Source organism: Pempheris klunzingeri, chromosome 13 (genome assembly GCF_042242105.1).
Source record: "Pempheris klunzingeri isolate RE-2024b chromosome 13, fPemKlu1.hap1, whole genome shotgun sequence".
Taxonomy (NCBI): Eukaryota; Metazoa; Chordata; class Actinopteri; order Acropomatiformes; family Pempheridae; genus Pempheris; species Pempheris klunzingeri.
Window position 1 is genome coordinate 25,586,805 of NC_092024.1, and position 24,037 is coordinate 25,610,841.

Here is a 24,037-nt window from a genome sequence, read left to right on the forward strand (position 1 = left end):
CACAATCCACAAGCAGGACCCTCAGGTCCTTCAGTCCTCCAGGTTCTCCAGGTCCTTCAGGTCCTGGACTCGAAGGGGTCCTTATGAGTCGTCCGTGAAAGCGAAGGTCAAAAGGTCAAACTAGATTAAAGCCAGCCTGGGACCAGAACCCTTAACGTCATCCGTCAGATCTGATCTGAGAACATCACAGTCTGAGCAGGACCGCAGGGGGCGGGGCCTGCTGTGTGTGTGTGTGTGTGTGTGTGTGTGTGTGTGTGTGTGTGTCTCCAGAGGCAGCGTTGTCAAGGTGCACCTGTCAGGTCAGACACCTGCTGAGACGATGATGAGAGGACACACACACACACACACACACACACACACACAGTTATCTGTAATGTCAACATCACCTGAACATCTAATATCCTGTGTGTGTGTATGTGTGTGTGTGTGTGTGCGCGCACGTCACAGCTTGACTCAGGTAACCACAGGTGTATCATCATCATCATCGTGTTCATCAGTGTTCCAGCAAAAACAGTTTGATTTGTTTATTCACACGAAGAAGACTAAAGACTAAACTAGAATCAAACTACACTGCTGACTGTTTACTTTGAAAGTCCACAATACTTCCTCCTTTTACTTTGAAAGTCCACAGTAGGCCAATAGTTGGGACTTGTGAACTTGGTGGTTCGGACTCAGTCCAGACTGCATTGGGACACGATGACGTCACCACCTCAGCTCTGAACACGCTGTTCAGCAGGGTCTGTTTAAAAACTACTTCCTGTAACTGCAGCGTTTTAAATTAAAACAGTGTCCACTGGTTGGTACCAAAGCATTCTGGGATACGTGGCGGTCAGAAGTCCACACAAGTCACCACCCGATGCATCCTGGGTAAAATGGGCGGAACCAGAACACTTCATTGGGACGGAACTTGTCTTGATGAGGACTTTGAGCTGGAGCAGCAGTCGGACGGAGAATGATGATGTTTGAGGAGGACGAGTGTGTCTTCCTCTAAAACATGGCCGTTGTGTTCCAACATGGCGTCCCACTCCATTCAGTCAGACCCTCGGGGTCATGGAGCACGCTCAGTGGAGTCAGACGTGTCTGAAGGAGTGACTGATCATTTTACTGCTGTTCCTTCTATACTCTGCTGTCCCGGCATGCGTGGCGATCAGGTTATTGGCTGATTGATTGATTGATTGATTACTGATGTGCCATCCTTTGTTGTTGTCGTCACAGCACAACGCTCCCATTCCTCAGGGCGGCCGCGGGGCGATCCAGTTTGTCACCCAGTACCAACACTCGTCAGGACAGAGACGCATCCGGGTCACCACCACCGCCAGGAAGTACGCATACACACTCCAGGAAGTACTAATACGCACTCCAGGAAGTACTAATACACACTCCAGGAAGTACTAATACGCACTCCAGGAAGTACGCATACACACTCCAGGAAGTACTAATACACACTCCAGGAAGTACTAATACGCACTCCAGGAAGTACTAATACGAACTCCAGGAAGTACGCATACACACTCCAGGAAGGACTAATACGCACTCCAGGAAGTACGCATACACACTCCAGGAAGTACTAATACGCACTCCAGGAAGTACTAATACGCACTCCAGGAAGTACTAATACGAACTCCAGGAAGTACGCATACACACTCCAGGAAGTACTAATACGCACTCCAGGAAGTACGCATACACACTCCAGGAAGTACTAATACACACTCCAGGAAGTACTAATACGCACTCCAGGAAGTACTAATACGCACTCCAGGAAGTACGCATACACACTCCAGGAAGTACTAATACGCACTCCAGGAAGTACGCATACACACTCCAGGAAGTACTAATACGCACTCCAGGAAGTACGCATACACACTCCAGGAAGTACTAATACACACTCCAGGAAGTACTAATACGCACTCCAGGAAGTACTAATACGAACTCCAGGAAGTACGCATACACACTCCAGGAAGGACTAATACGCACTCCAGGAAGTACGCATACACACTCCAGGAAGTACTAATACACACTCCAGGAAGTACTAATACGCACTCCAGGAAGTACTAATACGAACTCCAGGAAGTACGCATACACACTCCAGGAAGTACTAATACGCACTCCAGGAAGTACGCATACACACTCCAGGAAGTACTAATACACACTCCAGGAAGTACTAATACGCACTCCAGGAAGTACTAATACGCACTCCAGGAAGTACGCATACACACTCCAGGAAGTACTAATACGCACTCCAGGAAGTACGCATACACACTCCAGGAAGTACTAATACGCACTCCAGGAAGTACTAATACGCACTCCAGGAAGTACTAATACACACTCCAGGAAGTACTAATACGCACTCCAGGAAGTACGCATACACACTCCAGGAAGTACTAATACGCACTCCAGGAAGTACGCATACGCACTCCAGGAAGTACTAATACGCACTCCAGGAAGTACGCATACGCACTCCAGGAAGTACTAATACGCACTCCAGGAAGTACGCATACACACTCCAGGAAGTACTAATACACACTCCAGGAAGTACGCATACACACTCCAGGAAGTACTAATACACACTCCAGGAAGTACTAATACTCACTCCAGGAAGTACGCATACGCACTCCAGGAAGTACGCATACGCACTCCAGGAAGTACTAATACGCACTCCAGGAAGTACGCATACACACTCCAGGAAGTACTAATACACACTCCAGGAAGTACGCATACACACTCCAGGAAGTACTAATACACACTCCAGGAAGTACTAATACTCACTCCAGGAAGTACGCATACGCACTCCAGGAAGTACTAATACGCACTCCAGGAAGTACGCATACGCACTCCAGGAAGTACTAATACACACTCCAGGAAGTACTAATACGCACTCCAGGAAGTACGCATACACACTCCAGGAAGTACTAATACGCACTCCAGGAAGTACGCATACACACTCCAGGAAGTACGCATACACACTCCAGGAAGTACGCATACACACTCCAGGAAGTACTAATACGCACTCCAGGAAGTACGCATACACACTCCAGGAAGTACTAATACACACTCCAGGAAGTACGCATACACACTCCAGGAAGTACTAATACACACTCCAGGAAGTACTAATACTCACTCCAGGAAGTACGCATACGCACTCCAGGAAGTACGCATACGCACTCCAGGAAATACTAATACGCACTCCAGGAAGTACGCATACGCACTCCAGGAAGTACTAATACGCACTCCAGGAAGTATGCATACGCACTCCAGGAAGTACTAATACGCACTCCAGGAAGTACGCATACGCACTCCAGGAAGTACTAATACGCACTCCAGGAAGTACGCATACGCACTCCAGGAAGTACTAATACGCACTCCAGGAAGTACGCATACGCACTCCAGGAAGTACTAATACGCACTCCAGGAAGTACGCATACGCACTCCAGGAAGTACGCATACGCACTCCAGGAAGTACTAATACGCACTCCAGGAAGTACTAATACGCACTCCAGGAAGTACGCATACACACTCCAGGAAGTACGCATACACACTCCAGGAAGTACGCATACACACTCCAGGAAGTACTAATACGCACTCCAGGAAGTACTAATACACACTCCAGGAAGTATGCATACACACTCCAGGAAGTACTAATACACACTCCAGGAAGTACGCATACACACTCCAGGAAGTACGCATACACACTCCAGGAAGTACTAATACGCACTCCAGGAAGTACTAATACTCACTCCAGGAAGTACGCATACGCACTCCAGGAAGTACTAATACGCACTCCAGGAAGTACGCATACGCACTCCAGGAAGTACGCATACGCACTCCAGGAAGTACGCATACGCACTCCAGGAAGTACTAATACGCACTCCAGGAAGTACTAATACGCACTCCAGGAAGTACGCATACGCACTCCAGGAAGTACTAATACGCACTCCAGGAAGTACGCATACGCACTCCAGGAAGTACTAATACACACTCCAGGAAGTACTAATACGCACTCCAGGAAGTACGCATACACACTCCAGGAAGTACTAATACGCACTCCAGGAAGTACTAATACACACTCCAGGAAGTATGCATACACACTCCAGGAAGTACTAATACACACTCCAGGAAGTACGCATACACACTCCAGGAAGTACGCATACACACTCCAGGAAGTACGCATACACACTCCAGGAAGTACTAATACGCACTCCAGGAAGTACTAATACACACTCCAGGAAGTACGCATACACACTCCAGGAAGTACTAATACGCACTCCAGGAAGTACTAATACACACTCCAGGAAGTACTAATACACATTGTGTTTGTCCAGCTGGGCAGACGCTCAGACGCAGATCCAGAGCATTGCGGCGTCCTTCGATCAGGAGGCGGCAGCCATCTTGATGGCGAGGTTGGCGGTGTACCGTGCAGAGACGGAGGAGGGTCCAGATGTTCTACGGTGGTTGGACAGACAGCTCATCAGACTGGTGTGTAGGAGGGGTTTAACCTCTGGGAACAGGAACGGTTTAACTTCTGGGCTCAACCAAACCCATATGTTTTTGTTTTGTTTCAGTGTCAGAAGTTTGGAGATTACCACAAAGACGATCCAAACTCCTTCAGGTTCTCTGAGACCTTCTCCCTCTACCCCCAGGTGATCCACGTCCCACAATCCTCAGCTCATCATCCTTACCAATTACCTGTTACCTGTCACTAACCTGTTACATGTTACCTGTCACTGACCCGTTACCTGTCACTGACATGTTGCATGTTACCTGTCACTGACATGTTACCTGACACTGACATGTTACCTGTCACTAACCTGTTACATGTTACCTGTCACTGACCCGTTACCTGTCACTGACATGTTGCATGTTACCTGTCACTGACATGTTGCATGTTACCTGTCACTAACCTGTTACATGTTACCTGTCACTGACATGTTACCTGACACTGACATGTTACCTGTCACTAACCTGTTACATGTTACCTGACACTGACATGTTACCTGTCACTAACCTGTTACATGTTACCTGTCACTGACATGTTACATGTTACCTATCACTGACATGTTACATGTTACCTGACACTGACATGTTACCTGTCACTAACCTGTTACATGTTACCTGACACTGACATGTTACCTGTCACTAACCTGTTACATGTTACCTGTCACTGACATGTTACATGTTACCTATCACTGACATGGTGCCTATCACTGACATGTTACATGTTACCTGTCACAGACATGTTACGTGTCATTAACGTTTTACCTGTGTGTGTTCCAGTTCATGTTCCACCTGCGGCGCTCTCCATTCCTGCAGGTGTTCAACAACAGTCCAGATGAGAGTTCTTATTACAGACACCAGTTCAACAGACAGGACCTGACCCAGGCTCTCATCATGATCCAACCTGTGCTCTACGCCTACTCCTTCAACGGGCCCCCCGAGGTACTGACACACCTGTACACACACCTGTACACACCTGTACACACACCTGTACACACCTGTACACACACCTGGATACACACCTGTACACACACCTGTACACACACCTGGATACACACCTGTACACACACCTATACACACACCTGGATACACACTGGTACACACACCTGGATACACACCTGAATACACACCTGTACACACACCTATACACACACCTGGATACACACTGGTACACACACCTGGATACACACCTGTACACACACCTATACACACACCTGGATACACACTGGTACACACACCTGGATACACACCTGTACACACACCTGTACACACACCTGGATACACACCTGTACACACACCTATACACACACCTGGATACACACCTGTACACACACCTATACACACACCTGGATACACACTGGAACACACACCTGGATACACACTGGTACACACACCTGGATACACACCTGAATACACACACACCTGTGCATATCTGAAAATTCACCTGTATATACACGTGACTGTATGTGCACCTGTGACTAATCAGTGGCTGATGTAGATCATTGGTCAGTGATTGATCAGTGAGTTTGCTGTGTTCCAGCCCGTCCTGTTGGACAGCAGCAGCATCCTTCCTGACCGGATCCTGCTGATGGACACGTTCTTCCAGATCCTCATCTACCACGGAGAGGTACACACACACACACACACACACACACACACACACACACACACACACAGACAAACACACACACAGACACACACACACAGACACACACACAGACACACACACACACACACAGACAAACACACACACAGACACAGACACACACACACAGACACACACACAGACAAACACACACACACAGACACTCACACACAGACACACACAGTCCTGTCTGGCAGGCCGTGGTACTATTCCCTGCTCTCTGTCTGGCAGGACATGGTACTAATCCCTGATGTCTGTCTGGCAGGACGTGGTACTATTCCCTGCTCTCTGTCTGGCAGGACGTGGTACTATTCCCTGCTCTCTGTGTGGCAGGACGTGTTTCTAATCCCTGCTCTCTGTCTGGCAGACGGTGGCTCAGTGGAGGAAGGCTGGTTATCAGGAGATGCCACAGTATGAGAACTTAAGACACCTCCTCCAGGCTCCGGTAGACGACGCCCAGGAACTGCTGCACACTCGCTTCCCCATGCCCAGATACATCGACACGGAGCACGGAGGCAGCCAGGTGGGGTCACTGAGTACTGTCTGTGTGTCTTCATAACAACAACATACATGTAACAGACGTGTCGCTCCCGTGTGTCACCTTCAGTGTTTCTGTTCATTGATCACATGATGATGATGATGATGATGATGATGATGTTTTCCAGGCCCGCTTCCTGCTGTCCAAAGTGAACCCCTCTCAGACCCACAACAACATGTACGCCTGGGGACAGGTGAGATGATCACCTGACACCACTCATCAGACTCCTGCTGTCTGTCTCTCCTGTCTGTGTAACCTGTCTGTGTAACCTGTCTGTCTCTCCTGTCTGTCTCTCCTGCCTGTCTCTCCTGCCTGTCTCTCCTGCCTGTCTCTCCTGCCTGTCTCTCCTGCCTGTCTCTCCTGTCTGTGTAACCTGTCTGTCTCTCCTGCCTGTCTCTCCTGTCTGTCTCTCCTGTCTGTCTAACCTGTCTCCTTCTCTGCAGGAATCTGGAGCTCCCATCCTCACCGATGACGTCAGCCTGCAAGTGTTCATGGATCACTTGAAGAAACTCGCCGTCTCCAGCGCCGCCTGACCTCACCTGTCCCCTGTCCCCCCACCTGTCCCCCCACCTGTCCCCTGTCCCCCCACCTGTCCCTTGTCCCCCCACCTGTCCCCTGTCCCCTCACCTGTCCCCCCACCTGTCCCCTGTCCCCCCACCTGTCCCCCCACCTGTCCCCTGTCCCCCCACCTGTCCCCTGTCCCCTCACCTGTCCCCCCACCTGTCCCCTGTCCCCCCACCTGTCCCTTGTCCCCCCACCTGTCCCCTGTCCCCTCACCTGTCCCCCCACCTGTCCCCCCACCTGTCCCCTGTCCCCCCACCTGTCCCCCCACCTGTCCCCTGTCCCCTCACCTGTCCCCCCACCTGTCCCCCCACTTGTCCCCTGTCCCCCCCACCTGTCCCCTGTCCCCCCACCTGTCCCCTGTCCCCTCACCTGTCCCCCCACCTGTCCCCCCACTTGTCACCTGTCCCCCCACCTGTCCCCCCACTTGTCCCCTGTCCCCCCACCTGTCCCCTGTCCCCCCCACCTGTCCCCTGTCCCCCCACCTCTCCACCTGTCCCCTCCACCTGTCCCCTGTCCCCCCACCTGTCCCCTGTCCCCTCCACCTGTCCCCCCACCTCTCCACCTGTCCCCTCCACCTGTCCCCTGTCCCCCCACCTGTCCCCTGTCCCCCCCACCTGTCCCCTGTCCCCTCCACCTGTCCCCCCACCTCTCCACCTGTCCCCTCCACCTGTCCCCTGTCCCCCCACCTGTCCCCTCCACCTGTCCCCCCACCTCTCCACCTGTCCCCTGTCCCCCCACCTCTCCACCTGTCCCCTCCACCTGTCCCCTCCACCTGTCACCTGTCCCCTCCACCTGTCCCCTGTCCCCTCCACCTGTCACCTGTCCCCCCCACCTGTCCCCTGTCCCCCCCACCTGTCCCCTGTCCCCTCCACCTGTCCCCTGTCCCCCCACCTGTCCCCTGTCCCCTCCACCTGTCCCCCCACCTCTCCACCTGTCCCCTCCACCTGTCCCCTGTCCCCCCACCTCTCCACCTGTCCCCTCCACCTGTCCCCTGTCCCCTCCACCTGTCCCCTCCACCTGTCCCCTCCACCTGTCACCTGTCCCCTTCACCTGTCCCCTGTCCCCTCCACCTGTCCCCTGTCCCCCCACCTCTCCACCTGTCCCCTCCACCTGTCCCCTCCACCTGTCCCCTGTCCCCCCACCTCTCCACCTGTCCCCTCCACCTGTCCCCTGTCCCCTCCACCTGTCACCTGTCCTCTCCATCTGTCCCCGTCGTGTTTATTCTTTACTTTGCATTTGCTGCCTTAGTTGCCATGACAACCAGTCAACCAACTAACTAACTAACTAACAGGCCTCCTCAGACTGCCGTCACCTGTCACCTGTCCACTTCAGACCGGGAGCCAATAAGGAGCAGGATAAGAACACTGACAGCCAATAGAGACGCAGCTTGTTATTATGAATGTTGTTGTTATTATTATTATTATTATCAGTATTGTTTGGATTGATTAGTCAGGTTTGATTCATCGATTCGTCCCTGTGACGTTTGAAATAGTTGAAAATAAAAGAAAGAAAATAAAGTTGTAGAAAATTTCCTGTAGTTGCTTCACAATAAAAGCGTCCCTGTGATTTGCCTATGTTTAAGCTTTTAATGTGAAACAGCAGCAGGAAGTGATGCAGTAACTTAACCCAGGGGAGCGCTCTGATTGGTGCAAATTGACAGATGATGTCATCGGTTCATCAGCAGGCGGTTTCCTGTGTTTCTGCTGTTCATGTGTGTGACGACCCCCCCCCCACACACACACACAGTCTGTTACCATTGTTTCTGGGATTCGCTGCATCATGGTTCATCATTGAGGGCTTCCTCTCACTTCTGGAAACGTTGTGTAAGAGAAGCCAACAGGCGGACTGCTCCTTTAACAGGACTTCCTGATGGTCTGCGGTCAGGAGGAGTTTCTCTTGGAGACGTTTGTGAGTCTCTGAAGCGGCTGAAGTTTGTTTTCATTCTTTATTGTCGTGTTTCTAATAAAACTGCTGGAGAAGCTCCGAGTCTGTCGTTACTCTTCCTGCTCGCTGTTCTTCTCATCCTCATCCTTCTGGTCAACTTGAAGAACAAATGAAATCAGATGAAACGTCACATACTGTCACATCCCGACTGTCACCGTGGTGACGGGCCTCCTCCCCGACTGTTGCCGTGGTGATGCTGTTGCCATGTCCAGTCTGATCTGGGCCTGTGGGGACCCCGTGTGGTCATCAGCCGACCTACCAACCTAAACCCCCCCCACACAACGACATTGTCCGTTACGTGACACCGTCACAGACTCTTATTGTGAAAGAGACGTCTGTGAATCAGAGGATAAACAACTTGTTTCACCGTCAGAGTTTGATCCATTCAGTCTGAAAACATTTGGGAAGTGTGGAAGATTCAGTCATTTTATCTCTATTAGCATAGAGCTAACAGGAAGGTAGCCCAAACAGGGCCAGTAGCAAATTAGCACAGAGCTAACAGGGAGTTGGCAATAGACAGAGATGTTGTCCTGCAGCCCTAAAATGTTTCACACGCATTCATAAAAGAAATGACAAACTGTCAGAACATTTTACAGGATAAACCAGACGTCTGATTTCAAAGGAAAGTCTACCGTCGTCGGTGACCTTGATAGTCTGAGCCGTTGAGCCCGTCTACCTTTAGGCTGCAAACATGGAGGTGAAGAAGTGACACCAAAGAAAGTGACTGGACTTCCACATTTCTGAGGAATTCTGTCAGTAAATAAAAGTCGACACCAACAGAACATCATCCTGCAGCTGTTTTCTGTTTAAATCCAATATCTTCATTATTCCAAATGATACACTTCTGGGGGGAAAACGGTGTTTATAGATGATTAATCAGCACGGAGGTTTGTTTGCACGTCTCCCTCCTCCAGCTCCTCTTCATTTGTCTCCAGCTCTAAATGTCATTTGGTTCAACGGTTCTTATCTTGTTGGCTCATTTCTTTAACAACAATAACCTCTTTTATTTGTTTCCTTCCCTCAGTACAGCCATTGGTCTCATGTTGGGTTTCCTCCACTGAGTTACAGAGATATGAGTAAGCTTGTGATGCTGCTCATAGAAATCATCTCTAAATGTGTAGATATTATTATTGTTATTATTATTATTACATAGCAGTAGATAAAACGCTGCACTATTATTATATTCATTCTGTCAGGTCGTGGACGTTTCTAAGCTCATGTTGGGTTTTTAATCTCCTGGATTGATTGTGCATTTGCAAGAGTTTTCAATAAGGAAGAAAGTTCCTCCTCAAATTCTTGGAAAACAGTTCTTCAGTGTGTGGCATAAATCCTCCGAATGAGAAGAAGAAGAAAAGAGAACCACCAGACTTTCCTTCATAGTGGCAGCAGCTGCTGACGTCTCCAGAATCTGTAATCAGGTGCTGATGATAGAAAATAAACCCACAGCCTTTGTCTTAAAGGATCCCGCCCCCCCCCACAGTAGCTCACTGATAAAGGCTCCTGTTGCAGCTCTTCCTCATCAGTTCTCGCTGTGGCCTCTATTTGGAGCCACAACCTGCTGTCAGATGTTCAGACCACAGCGTCCAGGACAGAAGGTTCCTCATCTCGTCTCATTCTTCCTCACCGTTTCTTTCCCTCAGCGGATGTGAGGGTTGTGGTCACTGGTGATCTCCTCCGTTCCTCCTCCTCTGGCTGCCATCGATGTGGAGATGGAGATCTTCACCAGCCTCTGTAACGATGACACGCTGTTTGAGATCCTCTCCATCTTCTTCTTGTTCTTGTCCATCTTTTTCTTGTTCTTGTCCATCTTCTTGTTCTTGTCCATCTTTTTCTTGTTCTTGTCCATCTTCTTCTTGTTCTTGTCCATCTTTTTCTTGTTCTTGTCCATCTTCTTCTTGTTCTTGACCATCTTCTTCTTGTTCTTGTCCATCTTCTTCTTGTTCTTGTCCATCTTTTTCTTGTTCTTGTCCATCTTCTTCTTCTTCTTCTTCTTGTCCATCTTTTTCTTGTTCTTGTCCATCTTCTTCTTGTTCTTGTCCATCTTCTTCTTGTTCTTGTCCATCTTCTTCTTGTTCTTGTCCATCTTTTTCTTTCTTGTCCATCTTCTTCTTGTTCTTGTCCATCTTCTTCTTGTTGTTCTTGTCCATCTTTTTCTTGTTCTTGTCCATCTTCTTCTTCTTCTTCTTGTCCATCTTTTTCTTGTTCTTGTCCATCTTCTTCTTGTTCTTGTCCATCTTTTTCTTGTTCTTGTCCATCTTCTTCTTGTTCTTGTCCATCTTTTTCTTTCTTGTCCATCTTCTTCTTGTTCTTGTCCATCTTCTTCTTCTTGTTCTTGTCCATCTTTTTCTTGTTCTTGTCCATCTTCTTCTTCTTCTTGTCCATCTTCTTCTTGTTCTTGTCCATCTTCTTCTTCTTGTCCATCTTTTTCTTCTTCTTCTTGTCCATCTTCTTTTGTCCATCTTTTTCTTCTTCTTCTTGTCCATCTTTTCTTCTTGTCCATCTTCTTCTCAGCCTCATTCACCTCGTCTTCAAGCTCAGATTTTCTGTTGTCTTTTCTCTTCACAGTTGTTACATCTGCTGTCACGTCCTGGATCTCTTTGAGGAGAAATGTTCTTTCAAGGCGTCGATACTTTCTGTATTTTGTTTGATCGGCTTCTCCAGATCTTTTCTAAGCAGTCAGCCCTCTCATTTAGTTTTTCTGCCTGCAGCCTCATAACATTGAGCTTGGAGGAGCATTGGCGATGGAGTCAGGTCAACACATATCTGCAGTTGTGACCTCCATCTCTGACCAGCTCGGACTTTGTTACTTAAGAATGAGAAGAGATTCTTGTTTGTTTTGTCCTTGTCTCTTGCTAAGCTAGCTAGCTAATTTGAGAGAGCTAGTTAAAGTTTATTTAGCAAAAAATTAAAAGTTAAAAGTCGTTAGCTCTTGTATTTTCTTTGTCAAAGCGGTTTTACATTTCCGCTAAAGGTTCGGTATTAAACTCAAGTCTGTTATCAGGAGTGAAAATCGAAAATCTAATATTTATTTAACGGCTGTGTGTCGCCATCTTACCCGACCTTTCTTCATCCTGACAACTTCCTGTTTGTTTCTGCACCTCTCACTAAAACCTCCAAAATAAAAGTCTTTAATCTCAGTTGATCTCTGACGAAGATTAACACACACACACACACACACACACTCAGGTTACTCATGGCAGCGTTACCATGACAACAATGGTCCATTAGTCCTTACACTTCCTGCCATTCTTCACACACTTCCTCCAGGAAGCATCTGGGTCGCCGTGACAACAATCATCCTCCACCGTGTGTGTGTGTGTGTGTGTGTGTGTGTGTGTGTGTGTTACTGTTTCACACTAAAAGATCTCAGAGAGTGAACTCTGAACCTCCTCCAGGATCTCTGGAACCTTTTCCAGGATCCCAGGGCTCCTGGAACTTTCTAAAGGACCTGCTGTTGTTCAGTCCTGGAAGTCCTTGAGGAGGGACCGCTTCACTTTCTCACGTTCACGGCGACTTCAACAGGATCTTCACACCTTTTCAAGGACCCCTGGAACTTCTTCAAGTTTATTTGCCCTGTGCATGGATCCTTGTAAGTCCTTTATTTCATTGTTCTAGTTTTCCCTGTCTTTGAGCGATGGACCTCTTTAACACAACTGTGTCGAGACAATAAACATGTTGAATCAATGAGTCAGTAAAGTTTCTCTTTCTTACATCTAAAAACGGTGAGAATCAGACTGAGGTTTGGTTCAAACATGTCAGACATTTGTTTCCCGTCTCTGAGTAAACGGCAGCGGCGGTGTTTCTCTGGAGGAAACCAGCTCGCCGTATCAAGACACAACACACATCCTGTCCTGGGGGGGAGGGGGCGGGCATGAGGGTGGGGGGTGAGGCCAGCAGTGAGTCTGTCAGCAGAGCCGCTGGCTACTGTGGAAGAGAAACCAGCAGAAACTGGGAGAGAGAAGAAGAAGAAAGTGTAGAGGAGACACAAGCGAAGGTGTTGAGGAGAAAGGAAAAGAAGAGGAGGATAAAAGAGGAAGAGCGTGAAGAGGAGGAGGGTGAATCAGTGGTCTGACTGGTGTTGAAGAGGACAAGTTGAGTCTCAGCTGGACGGTAAGAAAACAGTTAGACAATTTAAGAGATAAAGATCCACCAGAGGAAGAGAACGGGGAGGACTCCTCTTCCTCACAGGAAGCTTCCTCCTCTTCCTCTCTCAGAGCTTCTTTACGTCTCTTTCGTGCAGGTTAACCGGGACATTGCTCAGTTCTGTCCTCACCCTCAGGCTTCGTTCTTTTCTCCATCTACTGCTGCCTCCATCAGTCAGTCTGTTTGTTACTAAACCTTTAAAATCAATCAATCAATCAATCTTTATTTATATAGCGCCAATTCACAACAGCATTATCTCAAGACTCTTTCCATAAAGAACAGGTCTAGACCAAACTCTTTAATTAGAGAGAGACCAACGATTCAGGAATTCAACATGATGGATTCAAGAATTCCCAGAGCTGCATCAGATGTTATATTGAGCAACAGTGGAGGAAGAACTCCCCTTTAACGGGAAGATACCTCGAACAGACCCAGGTTCAAAGGGGGGGCTTCTGTAGGGGTCTGTGTTGGGTGGAGGTTTAGAGAGAGAGAGAGAGAGAGAGAGAGAGAGAGAAAGAACACAAACAGCAACCAACGTACTAGCAGTGACTATAGCACTAACAATAGGAGTGTGACTAAAAGATTAGCAGTATGATATTATTGAAAAACACAAAGGTAACAAACTCCTGTGTCCTGTGAGGTAAAATCAGTGGGTTTTTTTCAATGGAGTCTGGTAGAGTCAAAGACAGCAATATGACGGCTGTTACTCACCTCAGACTCCTTTGACAAAAACACTCGTTTTACCTCTTACAGTTTGTGTGACTTAGTTGATCCAAACACCAAAGTCGCACAATCACAAAAACTACCAGACTGAGGCAGCAGCAGAGCAGCAGCTCTAAAACCCCTGTTTTAGTGAATGTAGTCTGGTGTGTGTGCTGTTTGTGGTTAAACCAAAAGGATCTTCCAGGTCTCTCTCTGTAGGGATCCTTTCCATGATGCTGTCACACACTTAGAATAACACTCTGAGCCTGTCAGTGGATCAAACAAGCTCTTTTAGTGGACCTACTGTGATCAGGTGCAGTTGTCCCAAAGGATCACGTTGCAGCCATTGCAGCCCGTTTGGTGGCTGCTGGCTGAGGTGATCTACTGGACCAGTTCCAACACTTTTACTACCTACCAGTCACTCAGACACCAGGATGTGGACACAGAGGACCAGGGGGAGAAACAGTGGAGTGACCCTTTAAAGCTTGTGTCATACAGACACATCTGTTCTTCTCAGTAGCTGATTGGCTGTTGAAACAGGTCATGCGCTTTACTGGCAGCTTGACAACCTGAGGAGCTGATCTGGTTCACACGGCTCTGAGACGTTCTGAAAAACACTCATGGATTTCTGGTAGAATTCTGTCCCGACTGAATTGGATTGATCGATCGAATCATTGATCTGAGCTGAGTATCGTCTGTATATCATGTCTGTATTATCAGAATCAATTCAGACGCCGGCAGTCTCTGTGAGAAGTTTCTTCGGAAACGTCTCTTTCGCAGTTTCATTGCAAACAGAAAGAACCTTTCAGTGACGCCATCTTTGTTTTGACAGAGTGACATCATCACCAGAGGGGGCGGAGTCAGAGACAATGGAGTTGAGGTCCTGCTGGGTTTACCTTTGGATGGTCACAGTCCTGTTCACAAACATCTCAGCTGGGTCTTTATCGCCACACTTCACCATCCACCGCACCCGGGTCAGCTTTGACCGGGCCATGCAGGACTGTTCCCCCGGCGTCCTCACCACCCTCGCCACTGATCAGGAGGTCACCAACATCCTCGGCCTCGTCTCCGAGTCGCTGTCGCCTCTCAATCAGAAGGAGGTCACCCTCTGGGTCGGGCTGAGGAAGGTCAAAGACGAGTGTGTCGTCTACACGCTGCCGCTGAGAGGATTCAAGTGGACAGAGGACGGCAGCCAGGAGTCTCAGGTGAGCCGCTGGGCTCAGGAGCCAAAACAAACCTGCACGACGGTTCGCTGTGCGGCGCTGAAGGTGGAGTTTGATGGGTCGGCGATGGTCAGGTGGGGTCTGATCCCTGTCACTTGTAAGAACAGCTACCAGTTCATCTGTAAGATGCCCCCAGGGAAGTCTGAGACCAGGGTCACACCTGAACCAGAACCGCCAGCTACATCCAAAGCTAAACCTGCTACATCTGAACCACCTAAAACTGAACCTGGACCTGCAACACAACGGCCAGAGCCAACCACGCCTGAACCTGAACGTCCTATCAGAGGACGGAAACCAGGAACTGAGCCGACGTCTGAAACTGGTCCAGAGCTGCAGGGACTTGACCCTGATCTTCATTCTGGACCGGCACCGGGGTCGGACTCGTGTAAGCACCCCCGCATACCTGGTTCCCGCTCTTTAAAACTGGACCCTGACGACAGGATCCAGGTGGAGTGCTGGTCCTCGGTCCTGCTGGAGCTCCGCTGCTCCGGCCATCCGGCTGCGTGGCGGCTGCCAGACAACTCCCCCGCCAACTTCTCCACCATCTGCCAGCCGTGTGACGACGGCTTCCACAAAGATGCTTCAGGAAACTGTGTCGACATCAATGAGTGTGGCGGCGGTGGCGCCCCCTGCAGACATACCTGCTTGAACACCGAGGGCTCCTACAGGTGTGTCTGCTCTGACGAGGACGGGAAACACCATGACGAGGACTCTCCAGTCTGCAGGGATACGCCGACGGACGCTGACGGCGGCGGCTTGCTATCGGATATTCTCATCCCAGTCCTGGTTAGTGTGGCGGTGCTCGTGGTTTTGATGGTGGTCGTCATGGTGACGGTAAAGTGTTGCCTAATGAGGCGGTCGAAGAGACGTGCTATGAAGAAGGCTGAGAAGATGGCGATGAAGAGCAAAGACAGCAAGGACTCCTTTGAAACAGCCAATGAGAAAGTAGAAATATGAGATAGCAGAGCTGTGATTGGCTGGAGGCAGTGACATCATCAGTACTGTGACATCATCGGATGAAAAATAAACATTCACTTTCCAGTTTGAAGTGTTTTTATGGTTCTCAGAGTAAAAATATCAGAACTCTCCCACCTCATTGGCTGACTTTTTAACCTGCTTTTATTGATCTATCAGAACGGCGTCCACAGCAACAGTCTGTTATTCAGAAATAACAGACGGTGGGACGCAGTAATGAACCAATCAGAGTCGAGTGTCAAACAGAGTGTGATAATTATAGTTAGTTAATTATAATTCTTTACATTCTGGACACAACGGATTAACTAATCAATCAATAATTCATCTGGATTTAAATTAGTCATCATCTGCATCACAATCTGATGAATCAGAGTTCTGTCCTACTGTTGCATTCAGCAGACAGAGAAATGTACCACACAAGAATAAAGAATATCAAAAGGAATGTAGACTAATTTGTCTATCAAATCTTCCCAAACAATGTCTCCTCACTTTTATACTTTCACTTTGCATGAATGATAATAAAGTCTCAATGTCCTCAAATGAGTGCTTCCTAGCAGTGTCCTACCTTCTTACTATTGCTAAAATGTGTGACATTTGTATGATATAGTAAATAAACAGGTTTCAGGTTCCCAACAGCGTTAGAACATCTGCAGTATTAAAAGAGGAACTGACAGCTGATTGTCTCCACCTCATTGAACATTCAACCTTTTGTGTGGCACTCCCTCGCCTGAGCAATGTCTAATGATGATTTAAAGGGTCACTCCCCTGTTTCTCCCCCTGGTCCTCTGTGTCCACATCCTGGTGTCTGAGTGACTGGTAGGTAGTAAAAGTGTTGGAACTGGTCCAGTAGATCACCTCAGCCAGCAGCCATCAAACGGGCTGCAATGGCTGCAACGTGATCCTTTGGGACAACTGCACCTGATCACAGTAGGTCCACTAAAATTCAATTCAATTCAATTCAATTTATTTTGTATAGCTCAATATCACAATTTACAAAGTTCACTGAAATAAACAAGAAGTGTAAGCGAACAAACAATCTAATAAAGAGTCCAGCAGTCGATGAGGCCAGTGGATCAGTCCGATGGATCAGTCCGAGGCATCACCTGCCCTTTATGACCCTCCTTCTTCGGGAAGGAAAAACTCAAAAAACCCAGTGGGAAAAGAGAAACCTCCGGGAGCACCACAGTGAAGGAGAGATCCAGCTCCCAAGGACGGACAGGCTGGAGCCTTGGACAGACGCACATCCACTGGCTGGTGGAGAACCACATCAGCGGGACCAGGACCAGGACCAGGATCCACAGGAACCCGAGAACCACATCAGCAGAACCAGGACCAGGATCCACAGGAACCAGAGAACCACATCAGTGGGATCGGGACCAGGACCCACAGGAACCAGAGAACCACATCAGCAGGGCCAGGACCAGGATCCAGAGAACCACATCAGCAGGGCCAGGACCAGGATCCACAGGATCCACAGGAACCTGAGAGATGAGAAAGCACAGAAACGCTCCGGGAAGATACCAAGTTAGAGTGGAAGCCAGTGAAGAGAAGCCAGTACAGGAGAAATGTGGTCTCTTCTCTTAGTCCTCGTCAGAACACGAGCAGCAGCGTTCTGGACCAGCTGGAGAGTCTTTAAGGACTTATTGAGGCAGCCTGATAATAATGAGTTACAACAGTCCAACCTAGAAGTGACAAATGCATGGACCAATTTTTCTGCATCGTCTGTGGATATGATGGGCCTGATTTTAGCAACATTACGTAGATGGAAAAAGGCAGTTCTAGAAATCTGTTTAATGTGGGAGTTAAAGGACAAATCCTGATCAATAAGACTCCCAGATTCCTCCCAGTGGAGCTGGAGGCCAGAGTGATGCCGTCCAGAGTATATATGTTGGTAGAAAAGATGTCTCTGAGGTGTTTGGAGCAAAATAACTTCAGTTTTATGTGAATTTAGCAGCAGAAAGTTGCTGCTCATCCAGGACTTTATGTCCTTAAGGCAGATTTGAAGTTTAGCCAACTGACTGTGTTCATCTGGCTTCATTGATAAATATAATTGTGTATCATCGGCATAACAGTGGAAATTAATGGAGTGCTTCCTGATAATATTACCCAGAGGAAGCATATATAAGATAGATAGTATCCAAGCACTGAACCTTGTGGAACTCCATGTCTAACCTTAGTGTGGACAGAGGATTCATTGTTAACGTGTACAAACTGAAATCGATCTGATCAATAGGACTTAAACCAGCTTAATGCAGTTCCTTTTATGCCAGTGAACTGTTCCAGTCTCTGTAACAGGATGTGATGGTCAATGGTGTCGAAAGCAGCACTCAGGTCTAACCAGACCAGGACAGAGAGAAGTCCTCTGTCTGATGCCATAAGGAGGAGGTCTGTAACCTTCACCAGTGTCTCTGTGCTGTGGTTCGCTCTAAAACCTGACTGAAGGTCCTCTAATAGACTATTAGAGTTTAGAAAGTCACACAGCTGGTTGGCTGCTGCTTTCTCCAGGATCGCTGAGAGAAAGAGAAGGTTGGATGAAGGTCTATAGTTGGCTGATACACCTGAATCCAGAGTGGGCTTTTTCAGGAGAGGTTTAATTACTGCTACTTTAAAGGACTGAGGTACGTAGCCTGTTAGTAAAGACTGATTGATCAGATCCAGTAAGGACGCGTTAATTAAGGGCAGGACCTCCTTAAGTAGTCCAGTAGGAATGGAGTCTAGGAGACCAGCTGACGGTCTGGATGAGGAGATTATTGAGGCCAGTTCAGGAAGATCAAGTGGAGAAAAACAGTCCAAATACACATCAGGTCTAACAGCTGTTTCTATGGTTCCTAAGTTTGAAGTAGAATCAGACCCTGTTAAGGGCAGGAGGTGATGGATTTAGTCTCTAATAGTTAGAATTTTATCATTAAAGAAGCTCATGAAGTCGTTACTGCTGAGCTCTAAAGGATCACAAGGATCAATAGAGTTCTGGCTCCTTGTCAGCCTGGCTATTGTGCTAAAAAGGAATCTAGGGTTGCTTTTATTTTCTTCTATTAATGAGGAGTAGCATTACAGAGGGCCTTTCTATAGGTTTTAAGACTATCTTGCCAGATTAAACGGGATTCTTCCACTTTGGTGGCCCGCCATGTCCTTTCTAGTTTTCGTGAGTGTTGCTTAAGCTCACGTGTCTGGGAGTTATACCAGGGAACTTGTCTCTTCTCTTTAATTCTCTTCTTTTTTAGAGGGGCGATAGAGTCTAGTGTCATTCGCAGTGAACCTGCAGCACTATCGACCAGATAATCAATTTGGGAGGGGCTCAGATTAACATGGGGTTCATCCATAGCACAGGGACACACTGGCTGAAGTACTGAAGGAATCACCTCCTTAAAGTTGGCAACAGCACTATCAGATAAGGATCTAGTGAGGACCTCTCTGTCATATAGAGCAGAGTCCAGGAACAGGAAATCAACAGTTATCAGGTGATGGTCTGATAGAACAGAGTTATGTAGAAAGACTGTTAACTGTTCAATTTCAACACCATCAGCCAAAACAAGTGGGTTCATCTACACTCTGGGAGAAGCCAGCTGAGTCCAACAGTGAGATGAAAGCAGAGCTCAGACCATCATTATCATCGTCCACATGAATATTAAAGTCACCTATGTGGGGAATTTTAATACTACTTTTAATCACTACTTATAAAAGGCCAATTATACAATACTGTGTGCCTTAAATTTGTACTAACAGCACTATATGTAAAACTAATTACAGAACACTGGACTTGAATTAGCACTAATAACTGTATGACTAACATTATAATAATAATAAACTGTATAACCTATATTTGAACTAACTAAGTGACCTGTGAGTGAACTAATAATATTATATAATCAACCATTAGAGCCAATTGTTTTGCTAACACTGGAAGCTCAGTTCTTACTGACAATGTATGCACTGTTTTTAATTAGCAGGGAGAGACATATTAATGCAATGCACCGCCACAGGGAAGAGCCATACCCCATAGTTGCTAAAGAGGGGAACAAGCACTGGCTCCAGGTTCTGAAGGGTCAGACACATGATGATCAGGTGGGATGTTTATGGCAAGAAAGCACAAGCACGCTTACATTTCACGCCCTATACTGGAACCCCAAGGCCGAAAGCTGGTGGAAGCCGTCATTGTAACAGCAGGATAAGCTGCAGGGGAGGATGCTCTCAGAAAGACTCTATTGTAAGAAGCACGCACATGATAGGGAAAGGTCACCAGGGAGGATACTTTGTTTACAGGTACGGCTGCTGGTCAAGGTGGTGATGCCAAGAGGCCGGGACCAGCCTGTGCACCAACGAAGGGAGGGCCAAGTCTAAACCGCGGTTACTCCCCAACTAGCCGACCAATCAAAAATAATTGTATTCTTGCTGGAATGTATATACTGTTACTACATACGTGTTTCAGGGCTCACTCTGACCTGTTGGCTACAGACTAACAGCTTGCTGACTGTGGTTTTCAGAGCTCAGACTGTGTCCTTGGCCAAGATCAATACTTATTCACACAGAAAATAAAACACCTTCAATAAGAGAAGTTGCCTGTCCTTCATCGAAAAAAACGAACACGCGACACCTACTAGAATCACTTTGTCCACACTGAGGACTAAGTCTGATAAAAACTCTGAAAACTCAGTTTAGAATTCAGAGTCCGGACCAGGAGGGCGGTACACTGTGACAACCAACACTGGTTTTAGTGTTTTCCAGGTTGGGTGTGAAAAACTAAGAACAAGGCTTTCAAAGGAGTTATAATTAAGTTTGGGTCTAGGTTGGACTGTTAAACTAGAGTTAAAGATTGCTGCAACTCCACCTCCACGTCCAGAATCTCTGGGAATATGAGTATTAGTATGACTGGGAGGAGTGGCCTCATTAAGGCTAACATACTCCTCAGGACGTAGCCAGGTTTCTGTCAGACACAATAAATCATTATGGTGGTCAGATATCAGATCATTTACTAAAACAGCTTTGGATGGCAGAGATCTGATGTTTAAAAGTCCACTTTAACTCTCCTGTCCTGTTTCATAGTGCCAGTGGAGGTATTAACTCTGATGAGATGTTTTTATGCTGAACTCCTCTCCTGTTAGATCTAAAAGATCTGAATGATCTGAGGGGGACGACACAGTTTCTATAGGATGTTGGGTGGGTGACTGTTCTAATGGAGGAGCAGAGAAGTGTGTAAGACAGCAGCTCTGCCTCTGAAACACAGCAAGTAAATATATACTCCTACACCTGGGGGGGTCAGTGTGACAGGGGTCACCTGGGCAGGTGGGGTCTGATGTGGATCATTGGTGGCATTACGACCACATGATCACATCCACAATGAGCAGGTAAAGGAGTGTGACATTCCTCTGATTGAACTGGTGTTAACCTGCTCCCTCCAGCAGGGGGAAGCATCCACCTGTTCACTGTATGACCGCAGGGCCTGATGGGAAATCTGAACTGTCCAGTATTATGGATCCCTACAGAGAGAGACCTGGAAGATCCTTTTGGTTTAACCACAAACAGCACACACACCAGACTACATTCACTAAAACAGGGATTTTAGAGCTGCTGCTCCATCAGTCAGTATGTGTGTGTGTGTGTGTGTGTGTGTGTGTGTGTGTGTGTGTGTGTGTGTGTGTTACCATGTCAGAGATTGGTGTGAGGTCACACGTCACATGATCTGAGACACAAACAGAGTTTGACCTTCAGATAAACTCACCTCACCGGCCGTCTGAATGTGTGTGTGTGTGTGTTACAGCCTGTTATTAATGTCAGGGTGACAGCTTTGTTTTCCCCTGAACTCTTCAACTCTGTTTTATCAGAACAACTATTTACACACACACACACACACACACACACACACACACACACCATGCTCCTCTGTCCCCATACACAGTGTGTGTGTGTGTGTCTGTGTGTCTGTGTGTCTGTGTGTTGTAAACTGGGAACAACAGGCTTTATAGGTAAAATAATCAGGTAAAGATCTGAAGGTGGCGGATGAGGTCACATCTGTAGGTCCTGATCCTGATCCTGGTCCTGGTCCTGGTCCTGGTCTTGTCTGTACCTGCCTGTGGGTCCAGGTGAGTCCACATCCTGTCTGGAGGCTGCTAGTCTGTAGGAGGTCATGAACAGGTGACAGGTGAGTCAGTCTCTGCTCTGAAGTGATAATTATCATCCAGGAGCTTTTAGTGTGACGGCTGCAGGATTTACAACGATGTACGATAACAGCCTGACTACTAACTGACTACTAACTGACTACTAACCCTAATACTAACCCTAACCCCTGACCACTAACCCTAACCCCTGACCACTAACCCTAACCCCTGACTACTAACCACTAACCCCTGACCACTAACCCTAACCCCTGACTACTAACCACTAACCCCTGACCACTAACCCTAACCCCTGACTACTAACTGACTACTAACCCTAACCCCTGACTACTAAACACTAACCCCTGACCACTAACCCAAACCCCTGACTACTAACCATTAACCCCTGACCACTTACCCTAACCCCTGACAACTAACCACTAACCCCTGACCACTAACCCTAACCCCTGACACTAACCCTAACCCCTGACCACTAACCACTAACCCCTGACCACTAACCCTAACCCCTGACCACTAACCACTAACCCCTGACCACTAACCCTGACCCCTGACTACTAACCACTAACCCCTGACTACTAACCCTAACCCCTGACCACTAACCACTAACCCCTGACCACTAACCCTAACCCCTGACCACTAACCACTAACCCCTGACCACTAACCCTAACCCCTGACCACTAACCCTAACCCCTGACCACTAACCCCTGACCACTAACCCAAACCCCTGACCACTAACCACTAACCCCTGACCACTAACCCTAACCCCTGACCACTAACCCTAACCCCTGACCACTAACCACTAACCCCTGACCACTAACCCTAACCCCTGACCACTAACCACTAACCCCTGACCACTAACCCTAACCCCTGACCACTAACCACTAACCCCTGACCACTAACCCTAACCCCTGACCACTAACCCTAACCCCTGACCACTAACCACTAACCCCTGACCACTAACCCAAACCCCTGACCACTAACCACTAACCCCTGACCACTAACCCTAACCCCTGACCACTAACCCTAACCCCTGACCACTAACCACTAACCCCTGACCACTAACCCTAACCCCTGACCACTAACCAATAACCAATAGCCAGTAACCAGTGACCTATCAAATGTTACTATCAGATTTAGTCCTCAGTGCAGACAAAGTGATTCTGATGATAGTGAAGGTCTGAGCTCTGCTTTCATCTCACTGTTGGACTCAGAAGTCCTAAAGAGAAGAGACGAGCTCCCTGGTATAACTCCCAGAGCCTCAGAGTAAAGGACAGGAGTCCTGCTTCACCTGGCAGCAGAGAGAAAACCTCTAGAAAGGCCCTCTGTGATGCCAGAGCCTCCTACTACTCTTCACTGACAGAAGAGAATAAAAACAGCCCTAGATTTCTGTTCAGCACGTTAGCCAGGCTGACAAAGAGCCAGAACTCCACTGATCCTTGTGATCCTTTAGAGCTCAGTAGCAACAACTTCATGAGCTTCTTTAATGATAAAATTCTGACTATTAGAGACTAAATCCATCACCTCCTGCCCTCAACAGGCTCTGATCCAACCTCAAACTCAGGAACCGTGGAAACAGCTGTTGGACTTAATGTGCATCTGGACTGTTTTTCTCCACTTGATCTTCCTGAACTGGCCTCAATAATCTCCTCATCCAGACTGTCAGCTGGTCTCCTAGACCCCATTTCTACTGGACTACTTAAGG

General features: G+C 47.8%; 2 protein-coding genes across 3 annotated transcripts in view; both read left to right on the top strand.

Moving 5' to 3' along the window:
* Nucleotides 1–7,367, top strand: part of sec23a (Sec23 homolog A, coat complex II component) — a 28,536-nt gene extending 21,169 nt beyond the window's left edge. For both annotated transcript variants that reach the window (XM_070841947.1, XM_070841946.1), the window contains exons 13-20: nt 1,216–1,322; nt 4,320–4,473; nt 4,560–4,637; nt 5,272–5,433; nt 6,032–6,118; nt 6,504–6,659; nt 6,802–6,867; nt 7,118–7,367. In XM_070841947.1, the coding sequence (XP_070698048.1) occupies nt 1,216–1,322; nt 4,320–4,473; nt 4,560–4,637; nt 5,272–5,433; nt 6,032–6,118; nt 6,504–6,659; nt 6,802–6,867; nt 7,118–7,207 (900 nt within the window). In that variant the 3' untranslated portion in view covers nt 7,208–7,367. The remainder of the gene's footprint in view (nt 1–1,215; nt 1,323–4,319; nt 4,474–4,559; nt 4,638–5,271; nt 5,434–6,031; nt 6,119–6,503; nt 6,660–6,801; nt 6,868–7,117) is intronic.
* A 7,583-nt stretch (nt 7,368–14,950) lies between these two features.
* clec14a (C-type lectin domain containing 14A) lies at nt 14,951–16,755 on the top strand (the record flags this gene model as incomplete). Its single annotated transcript, XM_070841679.1, has 1 exon — nt 14,951–16,755. A coding segment is annotated over one exon (1,257 nt), but the record flags the coding sequence as incomplete, so codon positions are not given.
* Between the last annotated feature and the right edge of the window lie 7,282 nt (nt 16,756–24,037).